General features: G+C 32.7%; 1 protein-coding gene and 1 long non-coding RNA gene across 4 annotated transcripts in view; one reads left to right on the top strand and one right to left on the bottom strand.

Annotated features, from left to right (window-relative positions):
- The window catches only part of Proc-R (Proctolin receptor), a 40,740-nt gene extending 20,596 nt beyond the window's left edge, over window positions 1-20,144 (top strand). For 2 of the 3 annotated variants that reach the window (XM_075300245.1, XM_075300246.1), the window contains exons 2-8: window positions 8,636-9,317; window positions 14,525-14,697; window positions 14,985-15,101; window positions 18,558-18,809; window positions 18,894-19,030; window positions 19,095-19,298; window positions 19,353-20,144. In XM_075300245.1, coding sequence (XP_075156360.1) covers window positions 9,196-9,317; window positions 14,525-14,697; window positions 14,985-15,101; window positions 18,558-18,809; window positions 18,894-19,030; window positions 19,095-19,298; window positions 19,353-19,730 — 1,383 coding nt within the window. In that variant the 5' untranslated portion in view covers window positions 8,636-9,195 and the 3' untranslated portion in view covers window positions 19,731-20,144. The remainder of the gene's footprint in view (window positions 1-8,635; window positions 9,318-14,524; window positions 14,698-14,984; window positions 15,102-18,557; window positions 18,810-18,893; window positions 19,031-19,094; window positions 19,299-19,352) is intronic. The other variant, XM_075300247.1, reaches the window with a different exon arrangement.
- Window positions 1,076-14,890, bottom strand: LOC142229665 (uncharacterized). Its single transcript, XR_012720454.1, has 2 exons — window positions 14,641-14,890; window positions 1,076-1,215 (listed from the first exon to the last, which is right to left on the bottom strand). It is a non-coding gene; the product is annotated as an uncharacterized LOC142229665 (long non-coding RNA).
- Window positions 20,145-20,398: the final 254 nt, after the last annotated feature.

Here is a 20,398-nt window from a genome sequence, read left to right as displayed (position 1 = left end):
CAAAATGAAGACGAATGAAGGGGTCGTTATTCTGTTCCTGTTTTCTCTCTTTATACACCATCACGAACATTTATAGACTTATTGTTTGTTATTTATGTTCAATAATTTTGAAAAAAAAAACGAAAAATTTTCTCACTAATTTAAAATAATAAATATTTTATTTGTTATTTATTATATTATTTTACTATATTATTTTTTAACAATCTCTCCGTATACCATAACAACGCGATTCAAACTAAAAAAACCCACGCGCAAACATAACGATTACGTCGATGAGATGTATCAATTACAGGTAGATAAAAGAAATATAGGACAATTTCCTATATTTTAGCAAGTGTGTTTCCTTAAGTTTTGAAAGGATTGAATACTTCTTAATACGACTGAACTAAAATATTTTTCTATGCCAAGTGTTATTCGTATGTATGATAAGCTTTACATAATAAAGGAATTCAGTGTTATCGTTTTATAAGAAATTTTACTAAATTTGAGGAAATTTGGCTTTAGTTCGGTTTTTGTTTATTTTTACGAATGTTTTGTTATCAGTGAATAAAATGTTATTGTTAGTAGTAAATTCTTATACCCAGCGAAGAAAACAGTATTAGTAAAATTCCATGCCTTATTCTAGTTAATGAACTATTCCTAACTGCTATCAGTTTAGGAGTTTTTTACTGAAACAAGTAAATTTTATTATTTCACACAAAAACTTAACTTAATGGATATAAAATGGATAAACTAAATTTATAAACATTTTTTCCTTTAGTTTCGAAGGCACTTTTTTCTGGGTGCAACTAAGAAAATGATAAAAAGATTAAAAGAAAATGGTCACGATCTAAAATGTTATGATATTAGCCAAAAATGTTTTTCTCCCAGTTAAAAGAACATGATCACCACCTAAAGTGTTATAATCTTTATAAAAAAAAATGGTCACGATCTAAAATGTTATGATATTAGCCAAAAATGTTTTTCTCCCAGTTAAAAGAACATGATCACCACCTAAAGTGTTATAATCTTTATAAAAAAAACCTTTTTCGTTGGCGAAAAAGGACGCCATTTGAGAAAAGAAAACACAAAAGGATGAATTCCTTGTTTATTTGTATTTATAATGTCGTGCAAGCAAACATCACCTATTTTTATGCACTATATTTTGGTTCAATTTCAACAATAAGAATCATTCCATATTTACGTCGTGCTCTCGTCAAATGTAGACATCATGAACTGCAAATAAAAATAAATTATATATTATAGAAATATATTATACGTAACTGATAAAAAACTTGCATCCTTCAAAATAAAAATGTACATGGATTTTACAACCCTGTAATGGTACTGGACACATCTATTCGTAACTGATAAAAAACTTTTATCCTTCAAAAACGTAAAAAAAATGGTTGGTCAAGAAAAACAGGTACATGATTTTCCCGGCCATGTAATGGTTTCAAATACTATAATTTAAATAATAGGACAGGTTTGGGGCATTTGAGAATCATTTAAATGCTTATTGCCAGCACAATTTTTCTCGTCTAGAAACTACTTTCGCAATGATAAAATACATGGTTTTCGCGACAATTACATTCTCTAGATAAGCATTATATATGGATGCGGTAAACATGTCCAAACATGTTTTTTCTGTGCATGCATAAACATCAGCTTCATGTAAATTGAGATTTCCAAATATGTTTGACTTTTTCAAAGCAATTATTATGAAACTATATCCTAAATTCCGAATAACGTTGTCAATAGGAATGAACGTAAAGATTCATTATCAAATGTGCTTAATATATTCGACTTTTTGATATATTTTGGACCACAATCATCTGGAGCTATTTTGAAAACATAAAGATATACAAACTCATTTTTCTGGATGGGGATAGCTACGTCAATTGTTACGCTGGTTATACTTCTCAAAGCCGTTTCACTGTAATGTGAAACGCTCTTCGGACTCGTCCATAACAAAGAGGTCGAGCTAAACATCGGGCAAAACTCCATGATAAGAGAGACATTTATAACCTGTGGTACCACAATGGACTGAATATTCTAAGTGAGCCCAAATAGTGCCTCTACACCTAACCTAACCTTTACAGATAACACAATCCAACTGTCAGGAGGCTAAAGGGAAACGCAAGCCAAACATTTCACTAGCAACTGGTGGCAATGGTAGAGAAAAGCATGTCGCAAAAACAACTTTAATAAACACAGAAAAGGTTGGCCATTACATGGCTGTATGCACACAAGTCCGTCCACATACAACCATATATTGAATAACAATTAAACATAACTCCTGCCGGCAAATATATACGTAGGACGTAGATTGAACCCTTTATTTTGTTCCTTATTTACAGTGTCTGGTTTTATTTTTATTGATCTGTTTCTGTGTGCTTCCTGCTGCTTTATCTGTCTTTTCAGCATTTACAGTTTGGTCTTTGGTATCGAACAGACATCAGCCGGCGTACATACGTATCTGGTGTTCGTTTGCGGGTTCAAGTGGTTTATCCAATGTGATGACATTTGGATTTATTTTTCATTGAATACGTTACGTCGAATTGAATTTCTATAGCCTTCACCCATGTAAAAGTGCCCAAAAAGGATATTAATTTCGTTTTAATTAATTCGTGATTATAAGTAGCGGGAAAGTCGAAAGTGATATACATGTGTCATTTGTATGCAGTTTAATGATGGCTATTTTAGTGGTTATAAAGTTGAATTCATAAATAATGTCATCCAAAAATGTCTATATTATGATAAAAGACTGATTAAATAGTGCACGAAAGTTCAACGATTTTGTAATTATTTAAGTTGGAAAGTACGATAAATGAATATAATATTTGTAGTTCTTGTCATGAATTTTGTAATACCTTTCACCAATTTACCAATTGATTTTGATTGAAATCATAATATATGACATAAATAGTGCACGAAAGTTTAACGATTTTGTAATTGTTTAAGTTGGAATCATAGTATATTCCTAAAATATTTAACGACTTTAAGCTAGAATCAGAAATATAATTGTAGCTGGAGGTTTCTTTAGAGGTATTAATAGTTTTGGTGGTAACTCAGGCATTTCATAAAGTTTAATGACCTCCGAGCAAACAAGAAATATATGGGTCAACGTTCATCATAGCTCTGAGATAAATGTCATGTATGCTTTGCACTCTTGAATCCTTTCGAGCGTCGGGCTCGATCTTTTTTTATAATTCCTTTTTTGGTCCTCAGTTGATTTTTTTACAAAGCAACCTACGGTTTCAACTGAAACCTCAATTTTTTGTCATGAATTCACTAATATTTTATCTATTGAGGCACACATCTGGTGCCATTTGTATTCTATGAAAAATATTTTACTAGTTTTAATGTAATGAGCACGAAACATTTTATGATAAATTTCGAATTCGAAAATGGCTGTACTGCCATTGCTGTTACCGCTTTCATTAGCTATTGATTTTCGACATGAAACCCATTTGAAGCGAAAAATGTTTTTAACTTTCCTGTTTATTTTCTGCCAAGTCTTTTTTCTCATCTGTTCCTCGAACTTGCCACTTTTTCATATTTAGCTTGTTTAAAATTTTTTAAACAAACTCTAAATTCGAATCCACGCATACGAAGGACTTAATCCATACTTCATAGCGTCAGCCGTTGCTTTACTATTATTGTATAAACAGGGCTGTAACAGTAACAATTTATTTTAATTTTGTATTATCAATATGTTGGGTACAAAACACCATATAGAAAAATTGAAAAACATAAACTTGAAATCTGACATTTTTCCGCTAAAATCGCGATTTCGGCCGTAGTGTATTGGTTAAGTATTAGCGCGTACCTTTTGATTTTACACAACCGTGACCACTGTGCGAAACCCTTTCCGGTACTATCCGAAGCACTCCGTTTTCGGATCCGTTGCAGTGCTTTATGCCTTGAATAAGTATATACAGCAGTAAGTTCGGTCGGACCGAATCTTAAATACCCAACACATGAATCAAAATATTGTCGTGAGGTCAAAGATTTCATGTCTTTAAAATACGAATACAAATTTTGCTTAGCATAGAAGACGCATTTCTCTAAAATAAAGTTATTTTCCTTGTCCAAAAGTCGATAAACTTTTCAATGAAGTCGCATTGTCCTTATAATTAAGTGATTTGACTTAAACATGGGTATCTTAACATGAAAGAAAAAATTTATGGGCTAAGGTAAACTTGACTTTAATAATTCAGAAAAATTTTTTAAATTTAATGAAATTGTCTTTAAATTTGTTGTCTTTTTGCATCTTGACTACGAAGCAAAAAATCGTTCAAATATAGGACAATTTTTGTTTGAGTTTTTGACGAATCATAAACATCTCGTGTATGTGTGCAAGAAAATGATGAAATATCGCCTCGATTTGAAATCTAAAAACTGTAGATTTTTACCCCCATTATTCAAACGATTACGAGAAGCAGAGATGGTCAGAGAATGAAGCTGGCCCATTTTTGTCGGTGGCGGTTGACACTACATTTTTGCCTCAAACGGCAGCGGCTTACGGCTTCAATCACGAAATTAATTGATCGAAAAAATTTTTTAATTGCAGTATCTTTAATCATATTTTCACTACTCAATAGTGGCAATTTTTCAAGGATATGGGCTAAATCACGCCATGATAGTGCGTAATCTGTGGGGTTTGTGACAATATTTGACCACATCGAGTGACATTTACACAAGTAGGAGCCTTATCTAAGTCTTATCCGATTCTAAATCTTTATGAATGAATTTTGACACAGCTAAGTAGAATGATAAATTTTCTATGTGTGAAATAAAATCAATCTAAGTAAAATCCCGTTCAAAATGGGTGTAAAATATGGAAATTTCTACCATATTTCCCCAAATCAAGCGTACATATATATGAGAGCTATATAAAACTACTAACCAACTTGAACTAAATTTGGCACACATTGCTAAAATGTTAATTCTACTCTCAGTGCATAATTTTAAGTAAATCGAAATGAAACTTAGGCGTCCGGTGGTCCTATGAATCTAAATCGGCCGAAAGATATATATGGGAGCTATATTAATCTGAACCGATGTCTACCAAGTTTGGCATACTTGACAATACCATAAAATGTACTCTTTGTGCAAAGTTTTAAGAAATAAAGGCAAAAGTTGGCCTGGCGAAAGGTATATATGGAAGCTACATGTAAATCTGAACTGATTTCAACAAAATTTTGCATGCATAGCTATGATGTTAATTCTAGTCCCTCATGTTAATCGGAGTAAAACTTTGGCCTCTGTGATCATATCAGAGTAAATTGGGCGAAAGATATATATGGGAGCTATATCTAAATCTGAACCGATTTCAACTAAAGTTGTCACAATTAATGGCACTACCAATAGTACTCTCTGTGCAAAATTTAAAGCAAATCGGGGAAAAACTCTGGCTTCTGGGACCATATAAGTGTATATCGGGCGAAAGATATAAATGGGAGCTATATCTAAATCTGAACCGATTTGAATGACATTTAGCAAGTTTTCCGAGACTCACCAAATATTCGGATTTGAAGACGATCGGTTGATAAACACGCCAACTATGACCAGATCGGTGATAACTATATAAGGCACCGTTTTTTCCAAATTCAATAGCGATTGTTTTTGAGCCAAAATAGGACCCTATACCAAATTTGAGGACAATCGGGTCTAAACTGCGAGCTGTAATTTTCACACAAAAATACATGAACAGACAGACGGACATCGCTAAATCGTCTTAGAATTGAACCCTCTAATGCCCAAGCGGGCTTCATTTAATAAGGAAGCTTTTAGTAAAACACACCGTAAGATAACAAAAATGGGCAAAATAAAACAAAACTTATTTGAAACTATTCAAGAGGCTTAGTTCTTGCTTAGTTCTCTTGCTTTTGTGTCGTTAACATTGAACATTTAATCAGATGGCAAAAAAAATGGGCCATTAGAGGTTAATTCTAAAACGATCGGTACACTAAACGATGGGTCTCAGACAGTTCCTTCTTGGCGTTACATACACAAACTTATTATACTCTGTACCACAGCAGTTGTGATGGGTATAAAAATTTACCCCAGCGGAGATTTTAACATGTGCCATTTGACTTTTTTACTTCTATGGAAGTTTTTAGAGAAGGTTTTACAAATTACATGAAATTTTGTGGAATTTAAATAGAAAAACTATACGCTGAAAACAACAAAATAAAAATAATGTGCGACAATTTGATAAACATTTGTTGCACAGTGTGACTTGAAGCTTCGTTCTTTTAATTCATAATAATAGAGAACATCTCGAGAAGTAGTTAAAATGTTATGTCTTTGTGTCATATTACGTTTGTATCATTAATGTTTAAATATATGTTTTTATGGAAAAGAACGTCTCAGTTTACTATGGAAAAGAAACGTCTCAGTTTAATAGAGAACATCTCGAGAAGTAGTTAAAATGTTATGCCTTTGTGTCATATTACGTTCGTATCATAAATGTTTAAATATACGTTTTTATGGAAAAGAACGTCTCAATTTACTAAGACGTTTTATTCCGGTGCCAACATAGCCAGGTTGAATCAACACCCTCAAAAAATCGCCTCTCCAACATATACTCCCAACATATTCTGCTTCTAGCATATCTATTTTCAGAATTTGGTCAAACAAAAAAATGTTTTCGCTTTGCAAACATGTTATGTTTCACCCTAAGCATATCTTTGTTTAAGGTTCCAAATTGTTAATTCCAGTTTCTTAACATTTGTTTGCTTTCTTAACATATTCCGGTGCCAACATAGCCAGGTTGAATCAACACCCTCAAAAAATCGCCTCTACAGCATATACTCCCAAACATATTCTGCTTCTAGCATATCTATTTTCAGAATTTGTTCAAACAAAAAAATGTTTGCGCTTTGCAAGAATGTTATGTTTCACCCTAAGCATATCTTTGTTTAAGGCTCCAAATAGTTAATTCCAGTTTTTTAACATTTGTTTGCTTGCAAAAAAATATTAAATATAATTGTGTTAGAATAGAAATAAGCTTGTATGTTTGTAATTTATTAAAAAAAAAAATGTAAGTCGATAAGCAATCAGCAGCAACCTACACTTTTGTTGTAATTAAATTTACATATCTATATTTGTATTTTGTTCTCTCTGACGTTTCTAAACATATATATGTTTTAAAAAAATTTCCAAACTTTATATGTTTGAATCCAGAGATATTATATTTAAGAAAATGTAAGGTCCCAAACATAATATGTTGTAACATATATGTCCAAAACATGTTCTACTAGTTTATGAACATTATATGCTTGCACTTAATAATAATGTGCTGAAAATTTGCGTTCTAAACATATAATTTTTACACCGAAACATATGAAAAACAGTTTTTTTTCGTCAGTGTATGTTCGAATGGCAAAATGAGTGTGTGTGTGTCACTGTATATGTTAATATTAGAACATATTATGTTTGCGACATCTCATTTTCTTAAATATAATGTGTCTGAATGCAAACACATATTAATTTCGAAATTTCATTGAAAGAAAGAAAGAAATCAACATAACCCAGTGAGAGAATCAAATGAGAGCAAATGGTGCTCTACTTGAGAGACATATTTTGTTGTTGATAAATGCTTGCATTAACGAGGCTCCCCAAAAAAATTTGAAATATGTAAGTCTAAACATTATGGAATTTACAGATTTAGTTGTGTATTCTTCTTGTGGCATCAATACAAATTGATCAAGCTTAATAAGAGAGCGGAGTGAATTAAAAATTTATTAAAAGATTCATTTAAAAAATAATGAAAGGAATTAACTATTTGGGCCTAACAAATATATGATTAGGGTAAACATAATATGTTTGCACAGTATACTTTTCTTAATAATTCATTTTGAAGTAAATAAACTTTAATTGTTGCTTTGCATTATTCCTCATCGAGTTGTAATAAAATTTGCAGCAAGAAAGATATAATATTATTCTGTTTTTGCAGATTTATTTTTGATTTTAGCGGCTAAACTCCAACTCAATATTCACCATTAAGCTAAAATTCGCTCTACCGTTTGCCCACAGAAGTAATGCTCCTCTCTATTAAGTCTACATAAACCCAATGGTATTAAAAAACAAGTCTGGTAGTGTTGATAGTAAGATCAAATAGTATATTATACAAAGTGGCGTATTTTTTTCTATATAGGTGTTTTAACATTTATGATATATAAAAATAATTATTTCCCTTTGAAATTTTCCTATAGTATGGTATTCTCCATGAAGAATTAAATCGACAAAGTCTATTGCTCTCTGGCAATTTTGATTTCCCATTCGGAAAGCAACATCCTTTGCTGTACAGCAAAGGTAATAAACATTGACACAAAGAAAACTCATTGAGTCCAAAGCTTAAATAAAAATATTATTGTTTTTTTTGTTTACAATTCGGAAAAGTAAATAATAATATGATTTGTTTACTGGACTACCTATAAACATAATACAGGACATTTGGAATTCAACTAAGACAATAAACTAAAACGGGCCATAAAACTTGCAGCTTTTCTTATGAAAAAAATCAATAACCTTTTATGGGGCTATATTTTTAAGCATATAAACATTAGCTGCGATAAGAAACAATAAACGGCAGCGATTAATTTTTAATGATGTTTTAACCTATTTCTCCTTTTATTTTTTGCAGCTCATTAAGAAGACATATAATGAAAAATCAAATATATTAGAGCTGAACTGGGCATACTTGGAATAAGATCCAAAGCACTCAAATAATTTCAATGTTAAGATTTTATATGTATACCAACTGCTAAAAAAGAAAAATCGACAAATAACTACCATATGCAATTGCAATTGGTATCCGAAAGCAAATATTCAAATTACCGGACAGCTAAATTTAAAACAAACATCAAACAGATGTAACTGAAAGACGCTTTTAATGTGTTCAGAATAATATTCAAAGACCATTTTTATGGTCGCGGATTGAGAAGCCTGAACAACAAAATATTAATGGCAAGTTAAATTAAAATTAATACCCATTGTATATGGAGCATTATTATATTGTCAAACGGAAGTATACTCTAAAAAAGAAGACAATTGCTACAAAAGCATCATTAATGTTATTCGATAACTCTGTTTTTCCTCTGCCAAGGAAGAGCTTCAATCCTTAAGGAATTTCCAACAACTAACTGTAGAACAATAAACCTAATTAATTATCGTAAGAGGGCCAAGAACATTTTCACAGTCATCATGGTTCACATAACTGTTAAGACTGTAGAGGAAGTGCGGCACGTGGTGCAACGGATATTGGTGCCATGTATTTTTGTTATTGGTGTTTTGGGAAACTCTGTAAGCGTTTATGTTTTGACAAGGTAAGTTTTTTCCATACTTAGGCTATGGCCACACTACGCAAATATTTGACCAAAATGTGTATCAAACATTTTTCCAGAAACATTTTCCATATATCTGGATACGGTTTTTGGAAAATAACCCTGCCATGATGTTATATATCAATATGAGCTCAAAATGATTCCAGGTTTGGCTGTGGCGACGGATTCTTTTTCGATTTCTGTCAAAATGTTGCCCAGTGTGACCATAGCATTAAGCTTTAACATCTAGGTGGGGGCAATAGTTATCTAAGGAATATGTGTAGAGTTTGCAATATTAAACCCAGTACAAAGTTCGCTTTTCGCGGTTACTTAATTAAAACCGTTCAGATTTCGGCAAGACATTGAAGTAATATGATAGTACCCACCTTTAGCTAAATGTTTTTTCCGAAGATCTTAGTTTTAGAATTTTATGGTCAAGAACATGCATAGATATTTATTTCGGTATTTATTTTCAGCTCGGTCTAAGCTTTAGAACCTTACTAGGATTTCTTACGTTTAAGGAATTTATTCGAGTAGTACACACAGTATCAAAATCATATTCGAAGTGCATAATATCGTGATTGGAGCTGGTTTGTGGAGACCATGTACCATAACATTTTCATTGCAACCATTTAATATATTTTTCTATTAAAAGAAGATGGTCGTAATATAGAATTCTTTATTATTTTTTGTCGGTGAAAAAGGACGCCATTTATTTGTGTTTATAATTCTGTAGAAGCTAACAGCAAGCATTTTTATACACTCTATTTCGGCTGACTTTCAACAAATTTACGCCGTGTTCTCATTAACTATACAAACGCCCACATAAATGTAATTGCAAATAAAAACCAATGGGAAAGTTTATAAGCGAGTAATACGGTCGTAAGTTCGGCCAGGCCAAATCTTATGTATCCTCCACCATGGGTTGCGTAGAAACTTCTACTAAAGGCTGAAGTCCACAATTTCTTGGGCTATGGTAACACTTGCCGATGGCAAGGTATCATAAAACTTCTTAACATCGTCTTCTAAATTGTAATTTAGTCCATAGGGGTGTATGTTGGACAAAAAAGGCACATTAAATACCTATATAATTCAATTCGTGACCGGTATATGTAGGGGAGTCTATAAATAATTATATCCGATCATAAGCGTAAGAAGGCCTCTGGGGAGGGGGCTTAGACCCCCATAAAAATGTTAGCCCCCCCAGGATTTGAAAACCTATTTACGTTTTCTATTGCTTTTATATAATATTAAACAAGTAAATACAACCGCACAAAGTTCCGCTGAAGACTTTCATGACAGCAGTTGCCGATGTCAATATATTGATTTAGTTTGATATAAGTGAATTATTAAGTTCCTAAATTTATGTTTAGTTTAATAACTAAAGCACCTTTATTATTTTGTTTAGTCATAGTTTTAGTCGATTTAATTAAAAAAGTAGTAATTGATATTAAAACTATTCATTCATAAATGAATATCTTAATAACGCTGCAAAAAACGAATCGCTAAAAAGTAATGGAACTGTTCTTTTTGTGTTCGGAAGTGGTGCAAAATTGGCGCAGAAGCGATGAATTTAAGATGGACATCTCATAGATCGGATGCCTAACATTTCAACAACCGTTGCACTGAATTTGCATCACTTCTTAAGGTGTGATCCGAATTCAGTGTGAATTAAAATTTGCGATATTTTCCCAAATAAATAATGGGAAATGGGAACGTTTGACCTAAAATTCGCATTTTTTCTAGAATGGAATTAGCATTTTGTCGACATAATTTAAATAATTTGTATCGTTTTATTAATTCTTACTTTTTTATCCTAAATACAAAAACAAAAAATACCCATTAAAAATATAAACAAAAACGTGTTATAAAAATTGAATTAAAACACAACCTGTGTAGTTAAAATAATTAACTTCTTTGTGAGGACATTTTTGGAAGTTGCGCCTTTATAACAACTCCCAATTTTTTGCCTTATTATTTATTTTTATAAAACAAAACATTAATTGAATCTATAACGTCAGGGGCTATAGCCCCTCCTAGGAAAATTGTGTAGTTACGCTAATGAATCCGATATGAAATTTTGCGCGATAATTAGAGAGCCAGAAGAGAAATGTGGGGTTCGGTTTATCTGGGGGCTATATATAACTAAAGACCAATATGGACAAATTTTGGTATGGTTGTTATCGGCCATAAACAAATACAGCGTACCAAATTTCAAACTATTCGGATGAAATTTGCTCCTTTAAGAGGCTGCGGAGATCAAATCTGGGGATCGGTTTATATGGGGGCTATATATAACTATGGACCAATATAGACTAATTTTTGCATGGTTGTTAGTGGACATGTACTAACACAACATACAAAATTTCAACTGAATCGGATGAAATTTGCTTCTCTAAGAGGCTCCACAAGCCTAATCTGGGGGTCGGCTTATATGGGGCTATACGTAAAAGTGGTCAGATATGGCCCATTTGCAATACCATCCGCCCTACATCAATAACAACTACTTGTACCAAGTTTCAAGCCGATAGATTGTTTCATTCGGAAGTTAGCGTGATTTCAACAGACGAGCGGACGTACGTAGCTAGTTGTGGATGTTTGTGCCTACCTTGAGGAGTAAGTTGGTTTTTAACAAGATGACAAACCCAAGCATACTTACAAAATAGCAAGGAAATGGTTGTCGGAGAAAAGTTTTCAAATGTTCGAATTGCCACCACACACCAAAGAGCACCAAAAGTAGCGAAGTCAGACATTCCAAAAGATATAATAAAACAAGTAAGTAAAGTCTAAAGTCGTGCGGAGCCGACTATATTATACCCTTCACCACTATGTACACAAACATTTGTGTTACCAACTCAACTACTTCGAATTTGCTGGGAGGTATATAAAGATTAGCATTTCCAGATACAAATACTTTTAATGGAAACAATATTTTGTGCTTCTACAAAAACTCTAGAATTAAAATTTAAATCGGCTAACGCCCTGGTATGAAACACAATATTAGTAAAAAAAAAACGGGAAATATGAAGCGAGAGAAATTTTAATGCAATTGTACAAAAGAGATTTATGATTTTTCAGGCGATACATATGTATTCGAGATATAGGACAATTAGAGTAATATTTACAATTTTTGCTACTCAGCAGTGGCGATTTTACAAGGATATTGGTTAGATCTCACCAAGGTATGTGGTCAACTGTGGGTTGTGATATATTATTTGGTCTAGTTGGGCGACTTGGAGCCTTATTTAAAACTCATCCGTTCTGTGGAAATTTGACATTGCAGTGTGTAGGATATGGCTAAGATATGGGGAAATCAAATTTTGGCCATATTTGTATTCCCTTTGGAAACTATCCAGTCAATTGGAGGAAAATCACATTGAAAATGGGTCTAATGTATGAAACAGTCTACCATATTTCCCCAACTCTGGTGTACGTATATATGGGAGCTATATACAATCTGAACCAATTTTGACTAAATTTGACATGCATAGTTAGAATATTAATTCTGTTATCTATGCGAAATTTCACGTAAATGGGAGTATAACTTTGGCCCCCTGGTCATATGAGTGTAAATCGGACGGGAGATATATATGGGAGTCATATCTAAATCTGAACCGATTTCAACCAAATTTGCCACAATTACCTATGCTAATAAACGTAATCCTTGTGCGAAATTTGAAGCAAATCACGACAAACCCCTGGATTTCGAGGCCATATAAGTTAAAATCGGACGAAATATATATATAGGAGCTATATCTAAATCTGAATCGATTTTGACCATATTTGGCACATACAATAGTATCGTTAAAAGTACCGCTTGTGCAAAATTTGAAGTAAGTCAGGGCAAAACTCTGGCTTTTGAGACCATACAAGTCCAAATCGGGCGAAAGATATATATGTGAGCTATATCTAAATCTGAACCGATGTTAACAAAATTTGACACACTTAACGATACTATTAAACGTACCCCTTGTGCAAAATTTGAAGCAAATCACGGCAAAACTCTGGCTTTTGTGGCCATATAAGTTCAAATCGGACGAAAGATATATATGGAAGCTATATCTAAATTTGAACCGATTTCAATCAAATTTACCAAGCATTGGTAGAATGTCAATTCTACCCTCTGTGCAAAATTTCACGAAGATAGGTAGTAAACTTTGGCCTCTGTGGTCATATGAGTCTAAATCGGACGAAAGATATATATGGGAGCTATATCTAAATCTGAACCGATTTGGCTGATATTTAGCAAGATTTTCGAGATTCATAAAATATTTGGATGTACGGTATTTCAAGAAAATCGGTTGATAAACACGCTAACTATGACCACATCGGGGATAAATATATATGGCAGCTATATCGAAATCTGAACCGATTTTTTCCAAAACCAATAGCGATTGTCTCTGTCCCATGAAACGGCCCTATGCCAAATTTGAGGACGATCGGACTTAAATCGCGATGGACTTTGTGCACAAAATTACATATACAGACAGACGGACGGACAGACAGGCAGACAGACAGACGGACATCGCTAAATCGACTCAGAATTTAATTCTAAGCCGATCGGTATACTAAAAGATGGGTCTAGACCACTATTTCTTGGCGTTACATACAAATGCACAAACTTATTATACCCTGTACCACAGTAGTGGTGAAGGGTATAAAAACTTAGAAGAAAGTATAGAGACGAGCTAAAACCGTAACTAGAAACCAAAAGATATAATAAAAAACTAAAGAGAGTATCAAACGAGCTAATGCCGTAATTAGAAACAAAGAACTATGGGCTAAATACTAAAACATTTGATTTTAATGTAATGTAGGTGCAAAACTGGATTCAGGCTTACTTGTATTTTCTTAAAATAATATTTTGTAAGTATAATTTATCTGAATGCACACTTTTATTTGTCAGGAAATTTATTTGTCAGGACTCAATTTCAATATTTTTTATCTTCAATCTCGAAATTAATTGATCCAATCCATTTTTAATTAAAATGTCTTCAATCACCGAAATGATAGTATCAATTACCAAAGTCAATCAAAAATTTAATTGGTACAACAAATTTTTGTGATTGATTTTTGTTTCAATTAAAAATTTGTTAAATAAATTATATTTTTAATTGAATATTTTTTAAAACTCAATTAGAATTTTAATTTGAAGAATTTTCGTGATAATTTTTCTGTGTACTCTTATTTGTTTCAATGTTTTATTTTAGAAAACGCATGAGATGTACCACAAATATTTATTTAACTGCTTTGGCAATAACGGATATCTTCTTCTTGACCATGGGCTTATTGCTATCCTTTCAACATTATCAGTATATGCACCTACATGTAAAGATCTATTGGGAGCTCTTTGGAACATTTATGTGGATGTGTGATGCCTGCGGTGAGTTGTCAATTAAACAGTTTTAGAAAATATATTGAAGTTATATGTTGGCCTTTCAATAGGGATTATTAATTTTTTTTACTAATTTTTTCAACTGTTTCTTCTGGAACTTTGTATTGGATATTGCACAATCCTATTGCTGTCGATGTTGGTCGATTGATGACATTTGTTTCAATAATGCTACAATTGTGTACTGCCCTATTTGATAAATGCTGGATGATGCGTGGAACACATGATGCATATCACTGGTATTGCCAAATGATGTCAACTTGATTGTTTATTTATAGCCTATATATCAATTTACATAGCAGTGTGCTTTACTATCGAACGATTTATTGCGATACGATATCCTTTGAAGCGTCAAACTTTCTGTACTGAATCGTTGGCAAAGAAAGTTATTGCTGGTAAGAATATGAACACAAAAAAAAAAGACGGAAAGGGGGTCAGATATTTGTTGAACAAATGGCAAGTAAATCAGGGTTAGAACAATCTTTAATGTACAAGTGTAAAATAGTTTATAATTAAACATAGCATCATATTTATAATTCCATTGCAATATATGTAGTGTAAAGACAATATCTATGAATTTGATAGAATTTGAATCCAGATGGCCAATATATATGAATCCGGAATTCTATATTTTAGTCCCATACGACTAGAAGACCGTAATTTTTATTATTTTTATAGAAAAGGGTATATACTCTTTTTCATAAATACATATAAGATACAATGACGACGATATAGTCGCCATATATAACGCTTTCGGTTAATCTTCATGATTGTGCCGAAGATCAATCGAAAATAGGTAAATATTTTGATAAATTAGGGCTCTACAGAATTTAATAACTATATACTTGGTTACGATATACCGATCTCCCAATTTATATTCTAAGCCACTTGAAAGGGGCTTAAATGAACCATCGGAGTGGCTTCTGGTCTATTAGACAGTCTGTGCGTTGCGAAATAAGGAAATATAATTTTTTAGCCTTTGTTGCTTCATATGTGATTTATCTGTCCATACCATCACTTGAAGTAGAAAGTTACTTCAGATAGCCGTTTGTAGGCTCGTATTCTAGGCTTGAAAGACACCTTCGTTTTGGGACATTTTTCTTTAGTGAACGCGGTCTGAAATTCATTACAATTATGTAAAGGCAACAATTCATATGCTCTTTCAAGTGAAACTATTTTATTTTTATGCACGATTAATAATCTTTTTATTTTTAGCGTTCTGAGGTGAATTATCCCCTCCTAGTAATGAAATATATGACACATCGGAGATATACAGATGTTGCAGGTTTTTACTGAACATTTTATTCAATAAAATATTCCAAGAGGCAGCAGAACGGAGCTAGTACAATTAGCAGCTGTTTTTACTCATAAACAGATCATATGTGCGATATATTGGACAATATCGAAAATAAAAAAGGCTAAAAGTCGCTAAAAGCGTTATGCAAAAAAGCTTAAAGCTAAATGAGTTTTTCCCGCTAAACGACTTCGAAAAATGCCCTATCTAACGACAAAAGAGCAACGTATTGATTTGGTAAATTTTCGTCTTTTGAAATTAATTTGTCCAAAAAGTTACCGTAAAAACTAGCGAAAGCCGAACATGGTACATATCTTTAGATGTTTTTGCAGCATTTTTTTAATTTCGTTATTAGTAATATTATCTGCAAAGACCTGCATTAAAAATATTATCCCTATAGAAGCCTGCATTCCATTCCAATAGAGGCAACGGCTGATTAAATGGACACTCCCATAATAAACACAAGAATATGTGATATGCCCACAACTCATCACAATGAACCGTGAATGATTGAGAATACATTGGAAAATACATTCATTCAGTTGCATTGCAATATTCCCACTCATTTTTAACCATGTAAATATCGTAGACGACAGAATTTATATTTATTAAATGTTTTTGGATATTGATTTTGAAGTCCTCCACTCAATATGGGATGTAAATTTTGGATACTCGTGATCACAGGACCAAATGCATTTACCTTCAGAAAAATGTCAACGAAAATGTCTATAGAAGATTCGACTTTCTTTAAGTTCATGCAAACTAATTTGATAATTTTGCCAAATGTGGAAAAGTTTTGTATATTTCATTACTTTATGCTTACTTAAATGTCATGAACAAACAAGTGTATACAGCTTCAAGTCCGGCCTTATCTTAAATACCCCCACCATAAATCAAATATAATAGTTTCCTCTGAAAGCCCCTCACCTTAGCAGATCGGTCATTGTGGAGGCTTTACCAAGAAATGGTCCGATAAAAACCAAATTAGACACAGTTTTTTGTGGACCTAAATATCTTTAGATTTCTAATTTCAACCAAATCGCATAAAAATTGCGGTTTCTAGAAACCCAAGAAGTCAAACCAGGAGATCAATCTATTTGGATGATAAACAAAAACATGAACCGATATGCATCACATTCGGCACACATATGTGTGACCTTGAAATAACTCTAGATTTCGAACTTCAGGAAAGTCATATAAAAATTGCGAATGTCCTGATTTGACTTCTTAAAAGTATAGAAGCCATAATTGTTAATAGATTCGCCTAAAGATTGAAATACAGCAGCCTCAAATAGAAGTACCCAATGTGGAATGTATCGGTCCCTATTCTGGTATAGCTCCCATATAACCCAATTTCAGGAATTGATTTGTTGAGTACATAAAAGCTGTAATTTTTGTCAGGAAAATCATATAAAAACTGCGAATGTCCTGATTTGACTTCTTAAAAATATAGAAGCCATAATTCTTAATAGATTCGCCTAAAGTTTGAAATACAGCAGCCACAAATAGAATTATCGGTCCCTATTCTGGTATAGCTGCCATATAACCCGATCTTACGAATTGACTTGTTGAGTACATAAAAGCTGTCATTTTTGTCCGATATGCCTACAATTTTAAATTTTATAGTATTTTTTAATCAATGACGTTTGCTAAATATGTTCTATATTGGTGCATATTTTGAAATGGCTGCCATTTTACGATTTTACTTTGAGTATTGCGTTACAAATCTACACAATTTAGATCTGATCTAAAAGGCGTTATATCATTCGATTTTCTTAACGCCTAGACAAGATATTTAAGATTTCTCAAGAAATCCAACAAAAATGGTTCTCATATTTAGATCCACAAACTGAGGCAGTTGGTTTCATTACTTGAGAAATCTTAAATATCTAGACAAGATATTTAAGATTTCTCAAGAAATCCAACAAAAATGGTTCTCATATTTAGATCCAGAAACTGAGGCAGTTGGTTTCATTACACCAACCTGGCATTCTATAATTTATCCATGGTGATGAATATTTCAGATTCGGTCGTACCGAACTTACGGCCGTACATACTGTTGTATCTGCAAGTTGTCTATAAAGAAAACTAAAACAATTTTTTTTATAAGGTTGTCCCAATAATTGTTTTTTGTTTATTCGAGATTCCCAATTTTTTAAAAATCGGTTTTCGGTTTTTTATTTTGCCGAAAAATGTCTGTGCCAGTTGGTAAAAATGTGTTCTAATGAGTCAGTTGCTTGTTCAATACGTTCCTACATAGGTTCGACAATCGGAGGAAGCATATGACAAAGTAGATCGACATTTTATGGGAATTGTTTTGTGAATTAAAAAGCCGGTTAAAGCGATTAATCAAAATGACTATTTTCTCAGCATCCCGTTTTGGCTTTTGTAACTGCATTCGGTTAACCAATGTTTGCTTGGTCACCCTACTTTTTATCCATTACATTCTTACATGTATGTTATTGTACTCACAAAACTCTTCTAATGTTCTAAGTGATTTCACATATCCTTTCAACATATGTTATTGATTCGTTTACTTTTCAATGACCATTTTAAGGAGTGGCGGTATTTTGCATGTTATCCACATTGAGTACATTCTTCGAACATAAGGCTACTATGGAATATCGTTTGTTAAATGATGAAGGAAGACCATGTCAGTGGATTTTGTCGGATGAGAGGACAACCTATATAGAAAATACGTATGGGTCATTTAATCCTATGGAAGGAAGTGGTAGTGATTTCCCTACCACATTTGAAGAAGATAGTTTGCAACGTTTAAAGCAAGGTTTCCAAGAGAACCAAATAGAAGGTGAGTCAAAAAAAAAAAAAAATAAAAATAAATAAATAAAATATTACAATTGACATTTATTCTTCTTTTGTATAATTTTGTTAGACTTTACATCTATATTGAACATTCCGCCATCACAAGCATCTTTATCTGCTCCCCCACTACAAAATGATGTATCTAATCGAAATGAATTGGTCACAATGGGCTTAACAAACTCTGATGTGAATGAGACTTGTAAAAATGTGAGTGGAAACAATGGTGGGGATCACCAAATATTGAGTTTGGCTAAAGTCTTCAATGTTTTAGGTCACATACTATAGCCATGGTGCTGGAGTGTTGGGTGAAAATGATGTCTATGACAGTATATGGTCCTACGTATCGTTGATTGTGTACGTTATTGTACCTCTGGGTGTGTTAGCCACATTCAATTGTTTTCTAGTCGTAATGGTCAGGAAATCCAACACATTGCGAGGCAAAATGACCAATGCCAGCAGTATGAGACGACCTAAGGTATGCCAGAAATGTTAAACTTTTTCGCTTTTAAATTAATTATATTCTATAAAGGACAAACCCTTCACGCCTTCGGTGTCGCAGGAAAACCGAGTTACCATCACCCTTATTGCTGTAGTTGTATGCTTCATTCTATTCCAATTACCATGGGCTGCTTATTTGATTGTAAAAATACAAAACCCAGAATTAGACGTAAATCTCCAAATTGTTTTGGGTAATGTCTTCAATTTTTTGGCTGCCCTTAATGCTGCTGCGAATTTCTTCCTCTATTGTGTGCTCTCCGATAAATATCGTAAAACAGTGCGAGAGCTTATCACCGGTCGAAGTAGTCGCCATGAGCGTGGCACTCTGACGACAACTAGTCTAATGTTCAATAACACCAGCCGATGCAGCTATAGACCCGCTCCCACAATAGGATCAGGCATTAAGTGAGGTGAAGGATCCGAAGTATTCTGCTTAGTTGTAGAAACTATTGCTAATGTATACCATAGGTTCCTTAAGTTAAAAAAGTTTTAATTTATTTATCAACCAAAAAAGTTTTATTATTTTTGGTACGAATATTTAATTTGTTTCTTAATTTAGTAGTGTTTTGTGCCATTTTCCTTTGTATGGTAAAAATGGCAAGATTTCGTGAGAATGTTTTTTATTTGATTTTTGTTACTCTTGTATGCTAGAAATAATAGATAAGTAATTTTTCTTTGTAATATTCATTGGCAATATAGATGTAAGTGTTAAAGTATACAACAAGATATATGTACCATGTAAAATGAACAAAAAATTTAAATAGAATCTGTAAATAAATGTTCCCATGTGTAAACACACTTTTTACTAGATCAGGATATAAAAGCTTTTATTGATGATGAAAAATAATTGAATTCTCAATGTAAAAATCATAGTTAAATATAATGGAATGAAGACAAAACATGTACTCTCCATCATTAAGCGTTATACATACATATTAAACTATCAAAATTTCTTTGTTTTTAGTTTCCCTATTCTATAAAATCTCTAAGGGAGTTTACGTTTCGCAAAAAAATATGTTGCCTTGGTGTTGCACTACTTTTTCCCTCAATGTATTTTCACCCAAATGTTAGCGTCAT

This window comes from Haematobia irritans, chromosome 3 (genome assembly GCF_050003625.1).
Source record: "Haematobia irritans isolate KBUSLIRL chromosome 3, ASM5000362v1, whole genome shotgun sequence".
Taxonomy (NCBI): domain Eukaryota; kingdom Metazoa; phylum Arthropoda; class Insecta; order Diptera; family Muscidae; genus Haematobia; species Haematobia irritans.
Note: the sequence above shows the minus strand (reverse complement) of the source record. Positions and strands in the feature narration are given on the sequence as shown.